This window comes from Hemicordylus capensis, chromosome 4 (genome assembly GCF_027244095.1).
Source record: "Hemicordylus capensis ecotype Gifberg chromosome 4, rHemCap1.1.pri, whole genome shotgun sequence".
Taxonomy (NCBI): Eukaryota; Metazoa; Chordata; class Lepidosauria; order Squamata; family Cordylidae; genus Hemicordylus; species Hemicordylus capensis.
The window spans coordinates 32,796,251-32,821,856 of record NC_069660.1 but is presented as its reverse complement, the minus strand read 5'-3'; the positions used below and the strand labels follow the sequence as shown (position 1 = coordinate 32,821,856).

Genomic DNA, 25,606 nt, shown 5'->3' with positions numbered 1-25,606 from the left:
AGTATTTAAATCTTTCAAAAATAAATGCTTGGTACTCTAAAATCTGAAAACTGTTGAGAAAAAGCAGGGAAGACTAGCTGTTCCTTAACAGATTACTGTAGCCATGAAACTGTATATCAGGGGAATGAATACCTTCCCCACTCAACATTACCAGTCATGGATCATTAATAAAGATGACCATCCAATTCCATGGGAAATGTGAGGAAGCCTTACCACCATTAGAACACATGGAAGGGGGGAAACACACATTAACATTTAATACAGCTGGCTAATCAAGCATGAACTACTTCTATATAGGCTCTGAGTGTGAATAGGGCTTTCATTATGAATATCTGATCTTTTCAACACCCTTTAGACTTCTGCTCTATTGAGAAGCAGATTCAGCTGCCAAAGATTGGCACTATATCTGTCTCTTCTGTATAGTGCGAGGTGCAATATTCTAGAATATTATCCAGGATTTCATGTCTGTGGCATGAAATTTGGTGGCAAATTGCTACCATATTAGCAATAAATTAAAAGGAGCCATTCTCCATCTAGGACAAATAAATGCACATATCACTGGAGCACACTTTAGGCTTCTCTCTTGTAGCTTTACCATTTGGTGAACATACATTTGTAAGAACTCCATATACTTGCATTCCAGCAGCTACAGTGATGTCCTGATGTCTCATAAAGCCCATATGACGTCCTTTTCATGTCAGCAGGAAAGAACTGACTAGTCTGCTGTATAATATTATTAATATCTGTCCATCCATCCTATTTATATACTGCCTGATATATCTATCTCTAGATGGTGTATACAATATAAAAATAAAATAAACAATTAAAACACTTTCACAGAATAAAAACAATTAAAAACAATTCACAGAGTAAAACAATTAAACAGGTGTGTCTTAAGAGAATCAGAGATGGAGAAGCTCTTATTTTGATGGGGTGCATTCCAAAGCCCTTGGGAAGCCACAAAGAAGGCCCAACCCAGAGTCACCACCAGACACGCTGGCGGCAACCGTAACCAGACCTCCCCAGATGATCTTATAGTGACTGGGTTCATGACAAAGAAGTCAATCTCTTAAGTACCCTGGACTCAAGTCATTTAGGGCTTTATAGGTATGACCAGCACTTACCTATAAAGACCTATAATGACCAGCACTTACCTATAAAACCAAAGCTGATAAAAAGCGCTCCTGGCCACTGCCTCAACCTGAGAAACCAGGGAGAGTTTGGGATCCAGGAGCACTCCCAAGCTATGTACCTGATCTTTCAAGGGAAGTGTAACCCCATCCAGAACAGGCAGATCCAAACCATCTCTTGGTTGTAACCCCCCACCCCCACCCAGTCAGTACTTCTGTCTTATTTGGATTCAACTTCAGTTTTCCCCTCATCCAGCCCATTATCACCTCCAGCCAGGCATTTGGGGAAGTTATGCCATTTCCTGATGAAGTTGATAGGGATAAATAGATTTGGGTGTCATCAGTACATTGATAACACCCTGCAACAAACCACCTGATGAGCGCTCTCAGCAGTTTCATGTAGATGTTTAAAAGCATTTGGGACAGTAGGTAGCCTTGTGGAACTCTGTACAGTAACTCTCACTTTACAGAGCAACAGGCTCCAAGTGACACCATCTAGAAATCTACCTGAGAGGTTGGAACGGAACCACTGTAGAACAGTGCCACCTAATTCCACCTCCCTCAGATGACCCAGAAAGATACCATGGTCAATGGTATCGAAAGCCACCAAGAGATCCAAAAGGATCAGCTGAGTCACAATCCCTCTGTCAATACCTAATAGGAGATCATCCATCAGGCTGACCAAGGCAGTCTCAACCCCATAGAAAGCCAGTTTGAAATGGGTCTAAGATAATCGGTTTCCTCCAGGACTGTCTGGAGCTGAGAGGCCACCATCCTCTCAATTACCTTGACCAACCATGGGAGATTAGAGATGTGCCTATGGTAGCCTGAGGTGTCCAATGTAAGTTTTTCAAGTATGGTCTAATGATAGTCTCCTGAAAACAAGGAGAAATCCTACCCTCCCTCAGAGAAGCATTTATGATGTTTACCAGACCCTCTCAGATAATCTGATAGTTAGAGAAAATAAATCAAGTTGGTCAAGAGAGCAGGTGGTAGAATGCACAGTCCGAAACAGCTTGTCCACATCCTCAGGAGTCACAAATTGAAAGTGATCCAGTCTGATCACATCAGACTGGATCACTTTCAATTTGTGACTCCTGAGGATGTATAAGGATGTATGAGGATGTATAATAAGAGGAATTGCTGGAAACCTCCCTAACAGACTCAGCCCTGATTTTAAAATCTAGTTCGACACGAACACGTGAGATTTTGTCTTCAAAAATCATTAAAAGCATCACAGCGTGTAACCAATGGTTCATCGGTTTGGAACCGATGTTCCAAATTTGGATTCAAGGGGGAGGGGGCTCATACTAGCCCTCTCACAACCCTAGACAACTCAACTGGACATGAACTTGTGCATGTAATTCAGGTAGAAAACAATTGCTTCTTTATTGTGCGTATTGCCAGAGCATAGATCTTCAGATGTGCTCTGTGGGATTCGAGTTGAGTCATTTTCTATTTGTGCTCTTGTTGTCTACTTCGCTGCTTCAGCTCCTGTCATTCTTCCAAATACCACGGGGTTAATTTTGAAGCAGGTTGGAGAGGACACTTAGGAACCATTGTGTCTACTGCTATAGTGAGTTGGTTATTCCAAGTTGGCACCAGAACATCGACACAATTATTGGCAGAGCCAGCTCGAAACCCTTCCAAGCCTTCTTGGAATCCAATAACCTTCTTGGGTGGACCAACCTAATGGGTCCTTCATCCCTGTAGAAGTGGGTTGTGGTTGCAAGTCCTACCTTAACCAGATGGCGGTCCATCCATGACAATGTGAAAATAACAGGAGCCCCCATCCATGGAACACCACCCTGATCAGAGAAAATGACTAAACTGATCATGTGACCAGCAGCTTGCATTGGTCCAGAGACCACTTCGGATAGGCCCATAGTTTTCATGGTCGATGAACTCCTGAGATGCTCCTGACAATCCAGTCATTTAGTGAACATTGAAGTCGCTCACCACCAACTGGGCAACTCCAGTGCCAACCCTGTAACCAAATCTATCAGCTCAGCAACTCGCCCACATTCTCTCACCTGCTCCACCACAGAGTATCCTGCTGGGAGAAGCTGGGACCAGACTGGGCCACTAGCCTCCCCTGACCAGGTCTCTGCTCTGAAATGCAAGATCAGCTCCTTCATCCAGAATCAAATCGTGGATGATTTCCTATTTGTTTTGGACTGACCTGGCCAAACTCAAACAGTCAAGTTCAAATAGTCCGAAAGTCAAGGAGAAGCTGAATCAAAGATCAATATGTAACTGGATGGCATATTAAAACATTTAAATTGTCTTTTCCAGAGTAACATGCTTAGAACAGTCGTGCTCCTTTCTCTCAGATTATGGCTTATTTGAAATTCCATAGAAATGTAATCAGCTGTGATGTTGATTCATGCTTCTTGTAGCTAAATCTGCCCTTTTACAACACCCTGCACTATGGAGTAAAAAACTTGTTTTATTACCTAGCAGTTAGAAACTAATTGTAGAGGTTCAAATCTACTTGCTTGGTTTGCTAAGGTTCAAATCAAATATACACTTCCCCCTTGAGCTCTATTAGCTAATTCAGAGTGACATATCTTCTTTGCTTTGTTTGAGAATTGGCCTAATATGTATGCACCGCTGCTGCTGCTGTTCAGACATGTAAGAGTTCTCCATTCCTTTGACAAACATAAGCCAAAGTGCTTAAGGACATCTGTTTATTTTATTTCTTTAATGAGAAAACCTTCCATCTTCTTCCTGGTTCAGCTGTGTTTATTTACATTTTGTTACTCATATGTGCTGGGTACTTTGGGACGTTAAAACCCCACCATGGCTTACTAGCAGGCACCAAACCCCTCCCCACCTTTTATGAAAGAAAGAAAAGGGAGCAGGAAAAAGGCAGAATAAGCTCTTCCTAAGGAAAACACCATCCTTTGGAATTCTATAAAATAGATTTTAAAAACAAATACGGCCTAATTCACTCAGTACATGGTGGATTAACTCAAGATGAATACAATTTGGGGAGGATTTTCTGAGGAAGCAGGAGATATTTTTTTAACCCACTGGAGGCTAAATCTTTTATTCCGTTCTCTTTTAGATTAAATAATATAAACATTTAGTCATTGTAGGCAATCTTAAGTCTATTTCATTTGTGCCATTGTATTATTTATTAGCAGAGCTGTACAAGACAGTTGGTGTTTGTCAGCTTAAAGGAGGGAGGGCATGTCAGAGTACATGGAGGCTCTCATGAATTGCCAGGATGCCAGGAATGAAAACCACTGCTAACAGAACAGCTGCTAAGCCTGCATCATCTCTAATATTAAAGAGCTAATTGAAGCCTTTGAGGTGCTCAGGTTAGTTGCACATCTCCCCATCAAGATGCTGCCTACCAGTTCTAGTCTTTTATTTTCCTTCCTCCTTGTTTGGTGTTTTTGTTACCTTCTACAATGAATTTCTGTAGCTAGCAGATCACTAGACTCATCCCCTCTACCCAGCAAGCACAATGTTTGTTGTCAGACATTGAGGGACCACCTTGAACTTCCCAGCTACACCAACCAGCCATCCTTTGGCTTGTCCTCTGCCTGTCAGCGCTCCCTGGTACCCACATCCTGTGCACTGCTTCTCCTCATGGCTCTTACCAGGCCTGCACAATTTGTGGCCTACCAGCTAGATATGGCCACTCTAAGAAGCTCTATAAAGATCCTGGTTTTTTACTGTCTACAAGAGACTGCAGAAACAGACAGGCTTGTCAAGCGCCCATCAGGCTACACTACATGACTAGGGCTGTATTTGGCTTGGTTGCTTGAGCACAAGTTGTGCAGGTCTCTGTCACACCTGGTTACTACCAGGTCCAGTGGACCACTGGCCTGCTCTGTTTCAGTGCACTGCGATACTCTGCCTACTGCCCATGCACCAGAATTTTTTGGGATGCACAGTGGAGTATGGTGCAGCTTGACCTCCTCACTGAAGGAAAAGAAACTGTGCTACTTCCTCCTTTCTTTTTGTCCTCTGACCTTCCTGGTCAACAAATGTGATGAGAGGTGAGTTTCTTCTCCATTTGCTCCCAGCTGCCACTGCTGCCTTCTCCCTTGGCCAGGGAGTGCATCAAGGGAGATAACTCACACACAAGTGATCCTCTCAAGATGCTTGAGAAAAGAGGAATCTGGATAACTTCCTCTCTTCTCAAAAGCCTTGCACAAAATGGGGGAAGGAGGAAGAATCTGGTTGAGTCACTTCCTACAGAGAAAACGTGGCACTCTATACCAAATAAGAGGCTCCTTGGTGTGGGGCTCTTTAGTCTATAGCTGGAGGAGGACACCAGAGTGGCAAATAGTCTTTTTCACCTGAAGTGGCAGGATGATTTGGACTTCCTTCTTGTGTGTAACCTGTTTGCTGGTTAAAGCATTCAGTTGTGTGTGGCTTGGATTAAAATGTTTCTAACTTACCTAAATCAAGCCTAAAAGAAAGCAGAAATAATCTTGCTTTCTGTAGAGATGTAAATTAGCAATCTTTCCCATTGTTCATTGAGAGTCCTACGTGATTTGGAATCTTACTCCCCTGCTAATTGAGCAAAGGCTAACTTGTTAAAGTGGTGATTCTTTTATATTAAGCCGGGAGAGAGCAACTGGCCCTATTCAGTAGGGATATGCATGAACTGAAAGTCCGTGTGTTCGAGTCAGTTTGGAGGTGGAGGGTCCTTTAAGGGGCAGGGAGGGTTGCCCTTACCTGCACCATTGGAAGTGGCCAGCGTGCATGCGTGTGTGTGCTATGTGCACATGCGTCAGCGTGCAGGGCTGACCAGGGCTGCAGGGAGGTACCAACACATTTGGGAAGAGCGCCAGTGGGGGGAAGCGGTAACGGGCACCCTCCCTGCCCCTTAAAGGACACCCCCCGGCCTCTCGGGAGTGCACAAACTAGTTCACTCACATCCCTACTATTCGGCCTAGCACAGTGTCCCTCCAGTGTCTGTTGCTAGTGTCCACTTTTTGTTTTGGGGTTGTTGTTTTTTACCCTTTGAGGACAGAGAACTATCTTATTTCCCTATTTGTTTTTCAATGTAAATCGCTTTGAGAATCGCTTCTATGTAAATTGCAACAGAATCACTTCTGTTGGAAAACAGTATATAAATATTTGTAGTTGTAATTCACTTTAAAAAGATAGTCTAGTAAAAAGCATCATAGGGTTGTATGATGCCTTCTGCTCATACTGCCTTCTGCTCGTACTGTCTATCACTCAAGGGATGGGGGCGGGGCGGTTATTTTTGCTGATTTCCCCTTCCCTCAACAGTTCCCAGCAGCCCCTGAAAATCTGCTCATTAAGGTCCTTCAACCCATAGGAACACAGTTTCAAGGAGGGCAGAGAGCAAAAGGGGAACCATTGAAAATCACAACCTTTCCCCCTTATATACGTGCTAGATGGTGTTAGTGGAAGGCATGATTTGGATACAACGGGTTATTATTTAACCCAGACTGGCCTGTACTTGAGGTCCCTAGCCACTAATGTATTATGTTGAGTTTTTGTTGTGAATAATAGTGGTGATGATAAAAATTGTTGGGTAAATATATAGGGCTTGTTCCAACAAAATTTGAGCTGACACTTCCTAATCACGTGAGAGAGGAGCATGTGGGCACACATCTTCCTTCCCCTACCTGGCATGCCATCCTGCTGCTATCTAATTGCACAGTGGGGTGGTTCATCCAAAAGTAGGCACTTTCAAAACTTTTAAAGTACTTTAATTTAAAGTACTTAAGTAGTATTTAATCCATGCAATTAGATGAGGTGGTGTGCTAGGTGGGGAGAAATATGTGCACACATGCTTCTTCCCCATGTGATTAAGACTGGCTGGCAGACATAGTTTGATATTGACATAAAATACTCCTTTTAGCTCTCATTTTGAAAAGGGGGGCATGAGAGAAAGAACATAAAAATTGGCACTGAGGAGAAGATATGTTAGAGCTCAGACAAGCTTGCAAAATGCTTGTCTCTGTTCCTTGCTTATGTATTAAGCGATGTGATTTTTTAAAATATTTTCATCAAGGCATGAAACTCTTCAACCAGAGAGTAGATTATAACTCTTCCTCATCCAGACATGTGGCTTAGCCTGCTTCTCTCTCTCTCTCTCTCTCTCTCACAACCTCTATTTCTTTCTTCTAGTTAGTACAAGCAAACAAACCAGTCCCATTTCCGAGCGTTTCCAAGTAATTAAATCAAATTAAAACCATTAAACCCTTTCTTTAGTGACAACTTCATTATTAACAGCTAACCACAAAGATGAGATTTGACTTGGAAGGCCCTCAATTGCGTACTAATCTGTCTTTCACCTCTGGCTGACACCTCCAGAAGATAACCCTCCCCCCATCCCCACAGAATAGAAGACTGACACATATGCTTAATTAATGCTTTCTTCCTAGTGGAAAAGTCATTATTTGTTCACTGCATAAGCAAGTATTTGGCAGGAGTGCAGAAAGTCTGATTGTTTTAATAAAGAGGAGTTGGCGGGGGAGATTTCTTTTGTCGTGTTTTTGAAAAGCAAAACTTAAGACAGAGATGTAGAAATACATTGCACAAACATTTGGAATGTCAGTTGAATTGGCACATGGGGGAAATGGAAGGACACTCAATCTCCGCCCGTTCACTAATGGCATACAAGTCTTAACAGTTTACCAGTTAAGATATAAGTCTAAAACTATGGCTGATTTGGAGCCAGAAACAGAGGTAAGAAAGAGTGACTTGCATTTGAGAGATTGCCAAAGATAAGTCCGCCTCCAACTTCCTTTTTACAATTTCACCAAGAGCTGTAGAGGAGAAAGTAACTGGATGCAAAGGTCCAGCCAGCTGGAGTGGCGAAGCTGCAGGTGGTTAAAAAAATACATTGTGGGTCTTAGTGCACACTTTAAAAGACATATAAGCAAATGTTTGCCTTAAAAACAAACAAACCAAAAGCCACAGCTTCAGGGGCCAAAAATTTCTTTTATTTCTGGGCAGCAGGAAATGGACTTTAGTAATTGTTGGAATTTAGTAATTTAGTAACTCTCCCCATCCCCCCTTGAAGCTTCACACTCAGGCTATCCACCATAAACATAACTGCTCACAACTCTGAATTCCAGTAGTGTGAACTGTACACACTTGCAAAAGCATGGGGGGGGGGTGCATGTTGCACACACTGCAGACCACACATGCGCATAGAAGCAGACGTGTAATTTCCTTTCTCCTTTTTGTCTGGTGAATGTATGTGTACAGCTGCAAAACTCACACACAACAGCCCTACAGTGGATCACACAATCTGTCTTTCCTTTTTCCCAGGAGAAAAGGAGCTTTAGTATTAACTAGCCTTGTGAATGTTCTATCTAGTGCACATCCAAAATTAGTTTTTACTGGCTGACATCCTGACTGATGAAGCACAAGTGCTTCTGAGAACTTTAACTCAGCTCTACTGTTAGTTCAGCAGTAGGAGCAAATTTTCCTCCCCTATCCCAGGAAGCTCACTGTGCTACCCAAGAATATGTCTCTGAAGGTCATGCAGAATTCCTCAAGAACATATTTTCAGGTGTCGTGGAGGGCTTCCAGGGGAAGCAGAGGTTGTTAAAATTCCTTACCCCATGTGCATACAAGCACTGGTGCAGCGTTAGTCTGGAATTCTCCAAAAGCACAGGGGCTACACTAATGCTTCTCCCATTGCATCGGTGCTTGATCGGTGTCAGCATGTCAGCTGCTGTTTTCTGCTTAAACTCACTTTTCCAGGATTATTGAAAATGTCCTATACTGTATTACCATCTGAACACGCACTGGAATTTTCACAAGATTTGATTCAATACATCTCTTCATAAATGGGCAAGCCGATCAGGGCCACACTAGAGCCCTCTTCAGACATTTGGCACTCAGACATACAGTGCTGAAAGCGGGAAGGAAGTCCTGCCCTGGCATGGTCACTCACCACCTCCAGCCAACAGCTCATGGTTACAGCTCTATTTGAAGGGGAAAGTGTCATGATCGTGACAGCCAGCACTTCCATGAGTGGCAATCTCGGGGTGATCCAGGTTGCCGCTCACAGAAGCGCTGGCCATCATAGTCACGGTGCTTACTCCTTCACACAAATGGAGCCGTAACCATACATGACAGGCAGAAGGGGGGTAAGTGACAGCGGTGGGGTGGGACTTCCTCCCCACTTCTGGCACTGTAAGTATGAGCGCAGTGTCACTCACACACATCTGAATGAAGCTTCGATGTTATGCTATACGTGAAGCTGTTCCCCAAAACAGCAGCTGCACATTTTGCCTCCCTTCTTAATGTCTAGTGGAACCTACCCACATACTGATGTCACATTCTGTGTTTCCCTCCCTCCACCCATCAACATAGGCTACCACTTTTAGAAGATGTTGGAACTTGTCAGGGCATGGGTGCATTCTTACTAGCCATGACAGAGCAGAGGGAAACTTTAAATATAATGTTAATTTTTTTTTGTTTTGGTTGCACATTTAGTGTAACACCCAGTAAAGTCCTTAGTTACAGCAGTAAGAAAAGGCTGACCTGGGCATGTGAGTGTCGTTAAGGAGATACCAAGCAGAGATGCTGAGCCAGTCTGCGGCTGTTTGAATTCTTCAGTAGGGTGGGGTTCTAGATGCACAAACACACACACACGGTTATCCAGCTGTTGGGCCTGGGCGATGAGTTTTGATTGGTACAGAACATTGAGTTTTTTCAAGTGAAGTACTAATTATGAATTGCACACCATCTTCTTCCCCTTTATACTTGATATAGCCAAATTCCCATGTACATATATTTATTCAGACTGCAAAAGGTTATGAAACAAAATCAAACCAAATTCAATAGAGACGACTTAACAAAAGTACAAGAACATTTTGACTGAAGTGCCTGTGGTGATGTAATAAATTATAAAGAGCAGTGTGTTGGGACCTGAAGAATAACTGGAAAAGCAAAAGGAAATTAAAACAAAAAGCTCCCCAGTGCAGGTCCAGTATGAAGCTAACAGAAATGAAGCTTAAAAGATAAGTTAACAGTAGACATTGTGCCACAAAGCTATATTTTTAATGGGGAGGCACTGAGGAACATTTTTGGGGGTGGTTATTTCTTTGGTCTGAGAGAAATTGTAGATTTTCTGCCTGCCTGACTTATGCTAATGCCTAGAGCCATCTGGGTGAGGCGGTATAAACATTAAATAAATAAATGAAATAAACTGGGTTTGTGTACCATAGTTGAAGGGGGGAAATGTCTAGGATTGTCTAACTAGCATATTATCCTCAAGGAGGAGAGATGGAGCTACAGGACTAAGACCAATGCTGCCCACAATAATTTATCACTACAGAGATCACATTCAACCATTTGGACACACAAATGCTTCCCTATCTGGCTGAATTTGTGGCTCATATTTGGTAAGATATTTACCCACAAGTGCACATGAAGCACTTAGAACAATGCATTGGTTTGTATTAAGCCGTATAATATTTCACACATGGGGAAAACATAGATTAAATTAAGGTCTGAACTGATCCAAAGAAAATTCAGGGACCTATTCAAAAACAACAACCAAATAACAGAACTTCCCTTATGCTTTAATGTAGCCACTTATGGGTATTTTATATTTCTAGAACTTCATCCATTTTCTTCTAACTAATGACCACTATACCAAGAAAATGTAATCATTAGGTTAGTACAGGCGTTTTCACAATTGGATCCGCACATGATGTTGGACTACAACTTTCCCACTACAGCCTTTGTCCATTGTGGCTGGGGACTTCCCAGAGGCATCTGGTGGGCCACTGCGGGAAACAGAACTGGACTAGATAAAATGCTGGTCTGATCCAGCAAGGCTGTACTTATGATGATGAGAGTTGTAGTCCGGCAACATCTGGAGAACCAGTTTGCAAACCCCTTGATTAGTGCATAAATACACGAGCCATTGGCAACAGTATTCATCACAAAGATTAGTTAAAACCTACCTTAAAGCTATACTCCTGTCCAAATAAGTGGGCGGAGCAGAGGGCGGGCAGGGAGGCAGACTTCGGCCCTTCTCCCAGCACACGTTGAATTTTGGTCTCCTGGCTCTGCTGCTTGCCCAGAGGCGTAACTATAGGGGGGGCAGGGGGGGCATGTGCCCCGGGTGCCATCTTTTCTGGTCACGTGGGGGGGGCGCCGCCATGACCAAATTTTTTAATTTTTTTTTTTTAATTCTTAATACAAATGTTTCTTGCTCAGTGCAGCAGCGCTGCAGCAGTCAAGGGAGCGCGTCGGTGCCCCCTTCCCCACGAGCGGTCCCTTCCGCGCCGCCTGCGGCCCCCCCCCCCATTGCTTTGCTGGCGCCTGGCGGCCAGTCAGTGGCCTGGCTTGGCGGCGGCTGCGGCGGGCGCTTGTGAAGAAAAACCTAAGTATAATGTAGTATGTTGGGGGGGCGGTGGGGGGGCGCCATTTCAGTGCTTGCCCCGGGCGCCGTTTTCCCTAGTTACACCTCTGTGCTTGCCCATCACATTATCAATGCCATGGTGAGTGGCAGAGCAGGGAGTCGGAGAAGGAAGTTCTCCAGCATCCCTCAATGCACTGCACCAGGAGCGCGGTGCATTGAGGGATCTTCCCTGAGCTGGGTGCATGACCCTGTACCTTTGGGGTACAGGGTACACTTGTACCCTTTAATCCAGGTAAAAGCCTGGGTACAAAACTCGGGCTTGTAGAGGAGGCAGCACCAGAATCAGCCTGGATCCCAGCACTGTACACAAGCAGCCTTATCCAGATAGTGCTTCCGTAACTTGGGTAGGGCTGTTCATATGCACAGCCTCTCTGTCTTCAAGCATTGCTGGGGATTCTGGGAGTTGTAACCAACAACTGGGAATCCCTTTTAGAGGGAACACTGTTGTGAAGATGTTTATAAGCTCTGCCAGATGTATTCATTTGATTGACCTCACCTGGCTGTAACACAACTGCAGAAAACTAGGTCAAGGCCTACAGAAATCTGTATTTCTTTGTCATGGTTTGTAACTACAGTGGGAGAAAAACACCCTTGAAGCTTCAGAGTTCATTTAGGGCAGGCTGAGACATCACACAAAACTTCTGTTAAAACTGAACTCCGCACAGCATCCCTCAGCCTCTGGAGTATGCACTCCTCCCTCCCACCCCTGTGCAAATGTTTGCTTGTTCTTGGTTAGATTGATGGTGATGTCCAACCCACCAATCTCAATTTATTCTAATCTCCTTGCTTAGAACCTGAGATCTGAACCTGAGGGTTGAAGTGAGTTTCATATCATGTGTTCTCTGTAATGAGTAGGTTGTAATAAGCTAAGATTGGTCATGGCGTCTGAACCAACCAATCTTGGCTTACCCTAACCTAGAAAGGAAGTAGCTGCCTGCAAGGTATGGAAGTGGAAAATGCACATTCCTGAAGTTGAGGGACCATTGTGTGGAGCTCAGCATTAACAGAGTTTCCAAATGCTCCATGATCCCATCTATAGATAGAAAGGGAGAGAAAAATAACATTCCTAATGAAGAATTCTAAATGAAGGGATAAATTCAACTTACCAAACCTTTTTCTCCCCATTTAGTTCAGGCAAAACATTTCAGAATAAAAAATTGTGATTTTTTTTTTTAAAGGAGTGTCCTTCAGTCTAAAAATTCCTAAATGCATCTTTTCCATATATGTTATTTCTTTAGCAAAGAATGGATTTCAGTGCTATTTTCACAATGGGCTTGATTATATAATGTACTAAGAACTGAAGATAACATGTGCACATGCCTGATTTAGTAGTGCTTAGCCCTTGTATGAGTGCATTTGAGTGTTCAAAGTGCGTATTGTGCATGATGATCTTGTAATCTTTATAACAACCCTAAGGTAAAGGGGTATTTTAACACCATATTGCTGATGAGGGGACTGAGGTGGAGAGGGAGTGACTTGCCCAAGGCCACCTTTGTGGCAGGCAGAAGAGTTGATCAGAGTCTTAGCCATTACACTAAACCAATTCTATTTAAAAGTAAAACTCATTTGCAGAGCCTGTATTAAAGAAGTATTTTTCTGAATTGCAGCCAATATCATCTTAGAACATGGGAAACTTCTGTCTGCTGAGTCAAACTATAGGTCCATGTAGCTGAGTATTGTCTACTCTTGACTAGCAGCAGCTCTCCAGGGCTTCAGGCAGGAATTTTTCTCAGCCCTACCTGGAGATACCAGGGACTGGACCTTGGACCTTCGTGCTAAGCAGATGCTCTATCATTCCCATTCTATCTGCTTTCCCCACATTTCATCCCAAGAGTCAGAAATTATGGACAGAAAAATAAAATAGCTGACAGCTTTTCTTTCAAACAGGACACGACTACATCTGTCCGGATAGGTCTTATGATGGAAGAAATGATCTTTAACCTTGCAGATACGCACCTGTTCTTTAATGACCTGGAGGTAAGTAATAATGATTTTGCTTTATTTTATATCTTAACTTTTGTCCTCTGACATCCATATTGAGAACACTTGCTTCTCTCTTCTAGAATGTTTTTATGAATGAGTAAATTAAATGCTGATCTGTGCCTATTTCAAAAATACCTCATACGTTCTTCCATATGTGGGGTTCTTCCACCTTGGGGTTGTTTTTAACGAAAGGCGGTATATAAATTCAACAATAAATAAATAAAAATATGTCTTAACTCCCTGAATATAGGGCCAATTTGGTGTATAGCTTAGTGGCCCATGCAATTAGCAAGGAGGCGTGCCAAGAGCAAACCTGTCATGACATCCTCTGTGCATGACCCGATGCCTTTCTGGCATGCCCCTTTAGCATTTGAATTACCTCTCTACATACACTCCAAATACTTGTTTAAATAGTGTGAGCAACCAAAATATGCAGGTTTACAATAACAAGAATCACCTACAAACTGCATAAATGTATGTAAACATTATTTGAACTGATTGGATCATTCCAGTTTCATCTAACAGACCAGGTTTCATCAACAGAACAGGTACAGTTCTACCCAAGCTAGGTAAGGTACTTACCTAGTACCTAAGTAAGGCACTAGCCTCTTTGAGAAGAGGAATGGCACCTGTGGGCCATTGGCGATATATGGCAGTAAGTTGGGTGAGATCTTCAGACCACTGTAGTAACCACCTTTGGCAGATACAGCATTCATTATTTTAAGCTTTTGTCTGTAGATTTAAGGATTAGAACTTTGGTACACACACACACACACACACAACCAACCCAAAACTTGAAACCTGATAGGAGCACTGGTTACAGGGTTAGCATTGTTGGACAGCTGCCAAAGGCCTAAGTCCCTTAGAAGGGCCCTCTGCTGCTGCTCCCTGAGACCACCTCTATGCCCAAGTGTATGGGCACAAAGCAACACTCTGAGTTCTCCTAGAAAGGAGGGGGCCCATGGAGGGCAGTTTGCCAAGGATAAGCCCTGCTTGGCTACCACACTGAAATCCAAATTCTGATATTTGCAATGTGATGACAGCTATGGAGAAAACTATAGGCCCTTGCTAAGGTGATTGCATATTGCCCCAGCACAAACCAGCAATTACGTAACTAAAAATATGTTTAGTTTATTCAGCTGCATAGAAATGTTTGCATCGGCTTATAGCTTAGATGCCCTTGGACAACACACCTCTGGTTCCAGGAGATTGGTGTGGAGAAAGAAGAACAACTTCGTAGTGTCAGTCTTTTCTCATAATGGGGCAGCGATTTGCTTGAGCAGACTTCGTGTACTAATATAATTAGAGTCAGACTTTTGAATGGGTCAAAGGTTGAGTATATGCACAGGGAAAACATAAACTGGAAGAATGTTCTTGTGCTTATAATCTGTTTGTTAATAAATTGTCCAACTCATCTGTCCTTGCTTTGCACCCGAAGAGCATACTGTGGCACTTGGTGCTGAAAAAACGAGGCAGACACAGTGCACAGAGGTCACTCACTCACAAGCGGTTGTCCTTCTGAGCCCCTTGAGTCAGCAGACCACTGCATTTCTTGCTGGAAAAAATGTACCTTGTTAGAGCAGGTTTGGCATTTCCACAGTAGTGGAAGCTGAAGGCCTGAAAAATCAATAGTTATTGATTTTTAATTGTATCTTATTACCATGGTCTTTTAAAATGGAATTCGATCCATAACAAACAAAATACTTTGAGAGATTTTGTGAATTCCCTTACATGGAAGATGATCCCCATTTGCAGAAGGTTCTTTCAGAACCTTCTAGAAAGCACTGTCTGGAAGATGCTACTGCATCCTTCTCTCTTCTGGCTGTTATACTCTAATTCATTTGACCCCCCCCTTTTTTTTTTTAGCCTATGTCCATACAGACAAACTCATCACACACATGCAAGCACCTGAGACTGTGCATCTCCCACAACCAGTTTGCCATTAGATACATTCAGTTCAGAAAGACCAATGATTAGGATAGAAACCATCAGGATAGAAAAGTGTCCCAGGTGGATATATAGTCCCAAAGTGAGACTATTACAGATGACAGAGCTCCTAGCAACCTCTACCTGCCATCTTCTTACAGGCACAGAGGACTTATTATTATGGATTAATATAATTGAGCAGAACTTTAGTACAGAATAGTTGCACAAACAAAGAGCACAGATGTATACACTTGGCAATAGTTGTTGGCATTCTACCTGGTTTTAGAGGTCTCAGCACCAGGGCACCTTATGTCATGGATCCCAGTCTCCCTTTACTTAGCACCTGCCTTACACGATTTCTGGTGGTCCTCATGCATAAGTAACAGCTTGCCCTTTCCTCCTTGAAGCCAATGGGAGATTTCCCACTGGATCAGGTAACTGGCATCCTCCTACTTTGGAGGGACTGGTCACCCCAATCTCCTGATGAAGGGATGGGAGAGGACAAGTCCCAGATGTTGAGACGTCTGTAGCTGGATGGCCCATTGTAGGTCACTGCCCTTGCAGGTCTCCCATTCACTGGCAGTTTGTCAGATGTCCCTCAGGTGCCAGAGAAGAGGTCTTCGGATGCCTCTTTCAAACCTGTGGTCCCTTGTCAACTGAGCCTACACCATCCTTTAGTGAGAGACAATTTTTATTATTTGGAACGCTCCTGTGAGAAACACACAAGAGATGCATGAACAGTGTCTCCATTTTGTTTGCTTTACTGAAAAGCAGGAGGCTAGGAATTCGATCAGACCAGTAAAGTGGGGTACCTTTTCACTGTGCCCCCCCCCCGCTGTTTTTCCTCCTTGGGGAAAAAGGTACTTTCTCTCCTCTAAGAAGAAATACAGCTGAGGGAGGCAATTTTGATCAGAAAGATATCCACAAGGAAAGGATTAAGTGCCCTCCTTCTAGTCCAGTCAGATTTGCAGGTATCCCCCACCCCATGACCTTGGTGTAAAAACAAAGAAAGAAAATGCCGGGAGAGCTTTGATTCATCTTGTCTAGTTTGACCTAAATAAATGCAGGAAAAGAGATTCTCTGAGAGAGGAGTGTGCGGCAGGACTGGTGTACTGTTTGATCTGCCAAAGTTGCAATATGCTGCAGCACCATCCAGTGGTGTACAATGAACTGAGCTGGTTAGCTTACATCTACAGAGTAATGGATGTTACTGAATCTGCCCAGCAGACTTACTTGTACATTGGTATGTGCGGAAGTGGTGAGAAACCATGATGGTTTCTCTCCCTATAATGAGAATGGGGAGAGAAACGATGAGAACCTGGGAGTGTGATATCCCATATATTAGGCTCACAAGCAGCATAACCTTCTATTTCTGTGAGACGCAATTGATATTACCAAATGTGATGACAACCCTTAACATATGTATGCCTGCATTTATGGGTCTTGTTCCTGATTGTGTAACTGTAATAGCACTGTTTAAATTGAGGTTCATTGAATTACATGGGAGGTCCTGGAAGCCAAATTTTGGCTGATAGGTAGTGTTTTGACGTTCAGGACCCCCAAAGTAGCATTCTCAGAAATGCTACCTGTTCCACGTGCAGGTACAGTGAGACAGGCAGAGCTGAGGGGTTTCAATGAGTGGATGAGACATTGGTGCCGGGAGGAGGGGTTTAGATTTGTTAGGCACTGACATACATTTTGGGGCAAGCAAAGCCTGTACAAAATGGACAGGCTGCACTTAAACCAAGATGGAACCAGACTGTTGGCGCTTAAAATCAAAAAGGTTGTAGAGCAGCTTTTAAAATGACTGACAGGAGCTGAACAGTATCTGGTTCAGCAATGCTATCCTTTAAAGTGTGAGGGTGCCGAGGATTCAGATAAAACAGAAGGGGACAGAGCAGAACCACATAAAGAGCAGTCAGAAGGCTGTAGCAGCTGGTTAAAGAGTCAAAAGAAAGATTCAGTGTATAGGTGTTTATATGCCAATGCCAGAAGCCTTCGAGCCAAGATGGGTGAGCTGGAGTGCTTGGTTGCTAATACAGAAATAGATATAGTGGGTATCACAGAAACATGGTGGAACAGTGAGAACCAGTGGGACACTTTTATCCCTGGATATAAACTCTATAGAAAGGACAGGGAGGTGCGCCTTGGGGTGGAGTAGCACTGTAATGGGTACCGTCAAGGAAGCCATAAAAGGGAAGAAGACTTCCTTCCAAAATTGGAAGGCCTGCCCAAATGAGGAGAACAGAAAGGAACACAAACTCTGGCAAAAGAAATGGAAGGTGACAATAAGGGAGGCAAGAAGAGAGTTTGAGGCACATATAGCTAAAAACATCAAGGGGAATAACAAAAACTTCTTCATATACATCAGATGCAGGAAACCTGGCAGGGAGGCGGTTGGACCATTGGATAATGAGGGAGTGAAAGGGATTATTAAGGAGGATATGGAGGTTGCAGAGAAGCTAAATGAGTTATTTGCGTCCGTCTTCACAGCAGAGGATACTGAGCATATACCTGTTCCTGAACCTGGCTTTTCAGGGATGGAGGCTAAAGAACTGAGTCATATAGAAGTGACAAGAGATGATGTTTGGAAAAACTAAGAACTAACAAATCGCCAGGGCCAGATGGCATCCATCCAAGAGTCCTCAAGGAACTCAAATGTGAAATTGCCGACCTCCTTGCTAAAATATATAACTTATCCCTGCAATCAAGCTCTGTACCGGAGGACGGGAAAGTAGCAAATGTAACACCAATTTTCAAAAAGGGATCCAGGGGCGATCCAGGAAATTACAGGCTAGTTAGCTTAACATCCATTCCAGGCAAATTGATGGAAAGCATCCTCAAGGATTAAATTGTAAAGCACATAGAACAACAGGCCCTGCTGGGAGAGAACCAGCATGGCTTCTGCAAAGGTAAATCTTGCCTCATCAACCTTTTGGAGTTCTTAGAGAGTGTCAGCAAGTGTGTGGATAAGGGTGATCCAGTTGACATAGTATACCTGGACTCCCAAAAAGCTTTCGACAAAGTTCCTCATCAAAGACTCCTGAGAAAACTTAGCAGTCATGGGATAAGGGGACAAGTGCATGTGTGGATTGCTAACTGGTTGAAGGACAGGAAACAAAGGGTGAGTATAAATGGAGAGTTTTCACAGTGGAGGGAAGTAAGAAGTGGGGTCCCCCAGGGATCAGCATTGGGACCAGTGCTTTTTAATTTATTCATCAATTATTTAGCAATAGGGGTAAGCAACAACATGGCCAGATTTGCAGATGATACCAAATTCTTTCTGGTAGTGAAATCCAAAACAGATTGTGAGGAGCTCTAAAAGGCTCTCTCTGAACTGGGGAAGTGAGCAACAAAATGGCAAATACAGTTCACTATAAGCAAGTGTAAAGTGATGCATATTGGAGCAAAAAACAACAACATACACACTAATGGGGACTGAGCTGTCAGTAACTGATCAAGGGAAAGAGAGATCCTGGGGTCACAGCAGACAGCGCGTTGAAAGTGTCGACTCTGTTTGACACAGCTGTGAAAAAGGCAAATTCCGTTTTAGGGATCACTAGGAAGGGGACTGAAAATAAAAATGCTAGTATTATAATGCCCTTATACAAATCTATGGTGCAGCCACATTTGGAGTACTGCATACAATTCTGGTTACTACATCTAAAAAAGGACATTGTAGAACTGGAAAAGGTGCAGAAGAGGGCAACCAAGATGGTCAGTGGCCTAGAGCACCTCTCTTACGAGGCAAGGCTACAACACCTGGGGCTATTTAGTTTAGAAAAAAGACAACTGCGGGGAGACATGATAGAGGTCTATAAAATGAAGCATGGAGTGGAGAAGGTAGATAAAGAGATATTCTTCTCGCTCTCACATAACACTAGAACCAGGGGTCATCCCATGAAATTGATTGCCGAGAAATTTAGGACCAGCAAACGGAAGTATTTTTTCACACAATGCATAATCAACTTGTGGAATTCTCTGCCACAAGATGTGGTGACAGCCAACAACCTGGAAGGCTTTAAGAGGGGTTTGGATAACTTCATGGAGGAGAGGTCTGTCATCGGCTACTAGTCGGCAGGGGCGTATCTAGGGGTAGCGCAGGCAGGGCACGTGCCCGGGCGCCACTTGAAGGGGGCGCCATTTCGTAAAATTAATTTTTTTTTAAAAATGGCTGCCAAAAACAAAATGGCCACCGTGCATGCTCAAATGGCCTCTGTGAGGCTCTAGGTCATGCCAGGCTTTGCAGAGGCCATTTGAGCATGCACGGTGGCCATTTTGTTTTCAGTGGCCTTTAAAAAAAAAAAGATTATTTTTAAAAACGGCCACTGCACATGCTCAAATGGTCCCTGCGAGACCCTAGAGGCCAGCGGGGTGAGGGGGAATCTTTGCAACCCTCCCAGCCTTTAGGAAGCCCCCCAAAGGGGCTACGGGTAAAAATAATAATAATAAAAATATAATATAAGACACTGTACACATATTCAGATTGGCACTATGTACAGAGAATCAGGGCTTGTGAATACTGAGCTGACGCTTAAGAGCTAGGATTGTATTTATTTGCTCTTACTTTGCTTCTTGTGGTAAGTGAGTTAAATGTGATGTCTTGCTAATATGGCTATTAATGGTGAGTTTGTCTTTGAATCAGTGTGAAACCCTTAATATTAAGGCCCACTGGGAGTTTCTTGCTCTCTTTCTCTCATTTTAACTGTCTTTCTGAAAGACTAGAATATATTCCAAGCAGTGACACAGTTTACTCTGCATATCCTTTAATTATTTACAGAGTATCTGGGAAAAGTCAAATTCTCCATTGATTTTTAAAACTTATGTAATGGTGATGCTACAATGCATAGTAGAGAATTAGACAGGCACTTCTGTTTAGTTTTCCAAGTACATCTCCACATAGTATTTGGGTATTTCATGAGCCCCCACATACTGAAATTTGTAGTTTTCTAGCATTTTTTGGTCTGGCTAAGTCCACTACTAAATAGTTTTTGAAATATTAAAAGAGTAACGAGCTTGACTTGTATTTTTCAGCTGATATTATGGTAAAGTTATCTGAAAGATGGGTGTCAGATGCTTGGACAGGGGGCGCAATTTCAGTGTTTGCCTTAGGCGCTGTTTTCCCTAGATACGCCTCTGCTAGTCAGTGGGCTATAGACCACCTCCAGCCTCAGAGGCAAGATGCCTCTGAGTACCAGTTGCAGGGGAGTAACAGCAGGAGGGAGGGCATGCTTCAACTCCTACCTGTAGGCTTGCAGTGGCATCTTGTGGGCCACTGTGTGAAACAGGATGCTAGACTAGATGGGCCTTGGGCCTGATCCAGCAGGGCTGTTCTTATGTACAACAGCAGGACATTCTGCAGTTAGAGTCAATTGCCACACTGGAATCAAAAAGAACTAGATATATTTACTATCAAAATAAATAATGGCAGACATTCCGCTTAACAGTGTGCTTGCTCAAGGCTGCTGTGCTCGCTGCCTGTGTGTTTGGAACCAGCATTCCAGACTAACGTTGCACTACTGCAAACAAGTTTGCACTTGCACAGCGCATGTGCAACCTGTAGTGTGCCTCATATGTTTCAAGCTGAATGTTTGTGCAAGAAAGCAATTCTGAAATTTTCTTCTCTCTCTCTTTTTAGCACAGCTATGCAATTGTCTTGCGCTTGTGCAGTGAGTGTACTATTAGTCAGGATCTCAGCCAACGTTTTTAATTAGCAGATTGAAAAACAGGTAGACACACATCTTGTTCCACCAGAACAGAGTTCTCTAGAAAGCAAAAATAATACTTTTATTAGCATTAGCCAATATTCAGGGTTCTATGTAACAGAGTTGTTCCTAATGTAGTATGTTAAAACAGAAATCAAAAAGAGGAAAGTTTATTTGAATGACCAACTTAAGAGTTTTAATTAGGCTAGGGTTTACTTTCCAAACTAATTGAATTCTATTTCCAAATGAAATATGTTTGACGAGGAGGGCCTACAAATTTTGTATTGGACTTAGAAAATCATGTTGGCAGCCTAGTCCCAAATGATGGCAAAATAGATCCTGCTGCTCAGGATGAAAGCCCTGCAGCATTGCGAATGTGCACATTTGCTAGCGTACAGTTCTAACTGGAGGAACATCAACATCTTCAGTGTTTCAGCTTGGTGTTTCGACAACCTACCTTATCAGGAGCTGCCTCCCAACTTCTCAAGCCCATTAAATCCAGAATTCCTCTGAGGGCATGCTGTCTCTTGTTGGCTTATTTGCATCAATTCACATTTGATCACCAAAGTAAATGTGATGACCTAAACAGTACAGCACTGTAGCAAATGCTCTGGGAGACTACAAGTGGTGTTTGTGGTTCATTTTAATTACCCACATGGCCTCTGTAAGGTACGCTAATCACCAAGGCCTAAGCGATCTCTACATATCAGTTAAAGCCAACAGACATAGAGCCTGGGTTTGGAAATGTCCTCATTACCAAATTTTATTCAAGCACAACTGGAACCTCCTACTCAGCCACCCAGATGTTCACATCCTCCTTCCTCACACACCAGGGTCTCAAAAGCAAAATCTGCAAGAATGAAAAATTAGTCTGGTAACCAAGTACTGTAGTAAAATATGGTCTACATTTTTGCTTTGTCCAGCTTTGCTATGTTTTACCCAGTAACATGATAGTGTCGGTCAGCGGTGGACTATGAGGTAGTGTCTCACTAAGTGTCATGGTATTTTATTAAGTCAGAAATGTGATCGCTACTGTTGTCAAACTTTAGCATACAGAACAATTCATTCACAAATGAGAAAAGCAGATACCCCTACAAATACCTTTCTCCTGACATAATTGCACAGCACAGAGCAACTGAAGTTGAGTGGGCTGCGACAATATTATTCCAGCATGGCTTTCACAATTCACATGCACGGCTGAGAATGTTTTTATCATTTTGGAAAGGCGTGCAAGTGTGTGCCAGCAGAAATCTGCTTTCAATTCTGTTTTCTCAGGCCATGTTTGTAGAGTCAGCCCTCACTTAAAATGCAGTCTAAAAGTGACTAAGGAAGGAAGGAACTAGAGATATAACCATCAGTATGGAATTGGCACATTGAATCTGCCCACAGCAAAAATCTGTCTTATATATAGCACACGCAAGACAGCTACTGTAAACCAGCATCTGTCTCTCTAATTTGATGGTTCTTCAACTTTTAAAGACAATTGTTTCAAAGAATACCTAGAGAGGCATACCTGCACATGTACAAGATCTTTCTATTAATATGAATCCCAAGGACACATAGATTTGGAAAATTTACATATCAAATCCCAAGTGAAAAAGAACAGCAAAGTGCTTTCAGCATCGAAGCAGATCAGAACAAAGCAGATTGTTGGGTAAACCATGGCCTTTTGAACGATATTACAAGGCCACATTGCATGTTACTACACAACTGTTAATTGATTAAGTATTTTTTAGTTGATTAACTACATGTATTCCCTTGCATTTTTTAGCCTACTTTCCTCGTGGAAAGTAGTCTCAGGAGATCATTTTACTGGGTCTTTGTGTGGGTCTGTGTGTGTATCCCCCTAACAACTTTGCAATGCTTTGACCGATTTTGTCCAAATTTGGTACAGTTGTAGTAGTGCCACATAGGGGCACTGCAACAGTATATTTTGTGATTACATCATCCACCCCAATTCAAGATGGCAAACATGTGAACTTTTGAGGTGGAGGTGGGCTAACTTATGAACTGCCTGATTTGTACCAAACGGTATGCATGTAAGATTATAGGGGACATTAAACCTGGATGTCCCATAAATTAATTCCAGAACCATTTTCAATATGGCTGTGTTCCCCCTAGCAACAAATTTGCAATGCCTGGACCAATTTGGATCATATTTAGTACAGTTGTGTGCCCCATAGGGACATTTCAATGGTGTGTTTTATGATGACATCATTATCTTATTGCCATCTTCCAATTATGCATGAGGCTCCCTGTTCTTATAGATGAGGCTCTGGCGAATACTGTTTTACTGTATCCTGCATACTGCATTTGGTGTTTAACACTAAAAGAAATACATGAATTTGAAGATGGTAATTATCAATCACAATTATAGTGAAAGGGAAGTAGGCAAATTCATTCTCACAGAACTTCTTGTTTTATTTTTAAAGTGCCATAAAAATGACTAATAAAAAAATTTCTGTTTGTAGCTTCTGCAACTCCATAAAATACTAAACCAACATGAGAAAAAAACAACTTCCCAATTTGCATGTGCTTTGCAGCCAACATTCTTCTTTCTGCTCTGCAAAGGTCATAGAAGGAAGCTTCCTGACTTTTTAGGAATTTGGAATGTCAAACCAAATAAAGAAACCATTAAAATAACATTTTCAAAGTTTTTGAGGTTGAGGCCTCTTCCCCTCAGATAATAAAGAAATTGGAAGATAAGGTTTGGAGTGCATATTTTATACTGGCTAAGCTCCAAGTTGTGCTTTGCTTATTCTTTTTTTCCCTTCTTCTCTTTTGGTCTTCCATAGTTTGTTTATACTTCTATAGGTGTGCACAAGAAATAAGGTTTTTGCAAAAGTCTTTTCTCTTTTCCTGTTGCAAGCTCTGCCACACCTAGGAAAGGGAGAATATAATCCCCAAAGAATTCTTGTAAGTCAGCAAAACAAGAAGAAATGCCTTATACAATATATTACTTCTGGGACAACTGTTCCTGGTTTCTTATGATCTTCTGTATCAACACACTACAAAGGTATGATCTTCTTGAGCCAATTAGAGGATAGAAATTGCATTTCAGACAGTGAACCTGGTCCCTAAGGTTACCCAGTACAAAGGGAACTGCACTACACTTTGTACTGATTTGATACAGAAGTTCATATACCTGTACTGTGTTCACTGACGTGGAATAATTGTCAGAGCGGGTTCTGTACACGTAATCACTAATCCAGATTTCTTCCGTTTAGAAATACCGATTATTTGTACACAACAATTAACATTGCAAATCTGTCCAGTGGTCAGAGCCACTCAAGGTCGCAGGTCTCAGTAAACCACCCTCCATGGGCCACCTCCTACCTGGTTGAGCCTGGAAGAGTAGCTTCCCAACACCACCCAAAGGCATAGATGTGGTATCTGGGATCAGCAGTGGACCCTTCTGAAGGCTCTGGTCCTTCAGAAGCTACCCAATGATGATGGTGATGTATCAGTACTGTTATGGCTGCTAGCTAGGTGGTTGATGGTTCATTAACCATCGCAGCAAAACACAGCTTCTGAGGGGTTTTTTGTATTTAGTTTTTAGAGTTTTTTAGTGGGTTTTTAGTGGGTTGATGGGAGGGGGGGCGTATGGGTATATGTTTAGATTATTCTTGTTAGGTCCTGTAGTAGTGGTTGTAGATTCTTTTCAATCTCGTTGTTCTGCACAGGACAATGACAATAAAGATTTATCTATCTATTTATCTATCTATCATTAGTCTGCAGCTGGATGGCCCATTGTATGGGTGGTTGATGGCTCATTAGTGAGTTACAAGGTGGTCTCCTGATAGCTGAGGATCTCTCCAGTGTTTTGAATCAGAGATCCATCAGAGTTTACAGAAGGCCTCATTCACTCATACAGCAGCTAGAGGGAGTAGGCAGAGGGGTATGTGTCTGTGTGTGATATGGCAGCTGAAAGCAGCTCAGGATGCAGAACTTCTCTTCAGCATCCGACATGGAGTAGCAGATCTTGAAGGAGTGCCTGTTCCTTGGAGAGGAGAGCTGGTCTCGTGGAGAGGAGGGGTCTTGTGGAGAGGAGAGGAGAGCTGGTCTTGTGGTAGCAAGCATGACTTGTCCCCATAGCTAAGCAGGGTCTGCCCTGGTTGCATCTGAATGGGAGACTTGATGTGTGAGCACTGCAAGATATTCCCCTCAGGGAATGAAGCCGCTCTGGGAACAGCAGAAGGTTTCAAGTTCCCTCCCTGGCTTCTCCAAGATAGGGCTGAGAGAGATTCCCACCTGCAACCTTGGAGAAGCTGCTGCCAGTCTGTGAAGACAATACTGAGCTAGATAGACCAATGGTCTAACTCAGTATATGGCAGTTTCCTATGTTTCCTATGTTTCTTGCCTCCGATTGAACTCTATTTTTAAATCAAGCAATATATATTTTATTTATTTGATTGATTGATTGATTGATTGATTGATTGATTTCTATACCGCCCTTCCAAAAATGGCTCAGG

At 42.8% G+C, this 25,606-nt stretch overlaps 1 protein-coding gene across 10 annotated transcripts in view; it reads left to right on the top strand.

Annotated features, from left to right (window-relative positions):
- The window catches only part of EYA2 (EYA transcriptional coactivator and phosphatase 2), a 210,011-nt gene that overhangs the window by 169,198 nt on the left and 15,207 nt on the right, over positions 1-25,606 (top strand). For all 10 annotated transcript variants that reach the window (XM_053247346.1, XM_053247336.1, XM_053247340.1 and 7 more), the window contains one exon: positions 13,408-13,497. In XM_053247346.1, the coding sequence (XP_053103321.1) occupies positions 13,408-13,497 (90 nt within the window). The remainder of the gene's footprint in view (positions 1-13,407; positions 13,498-25,606) is intronic.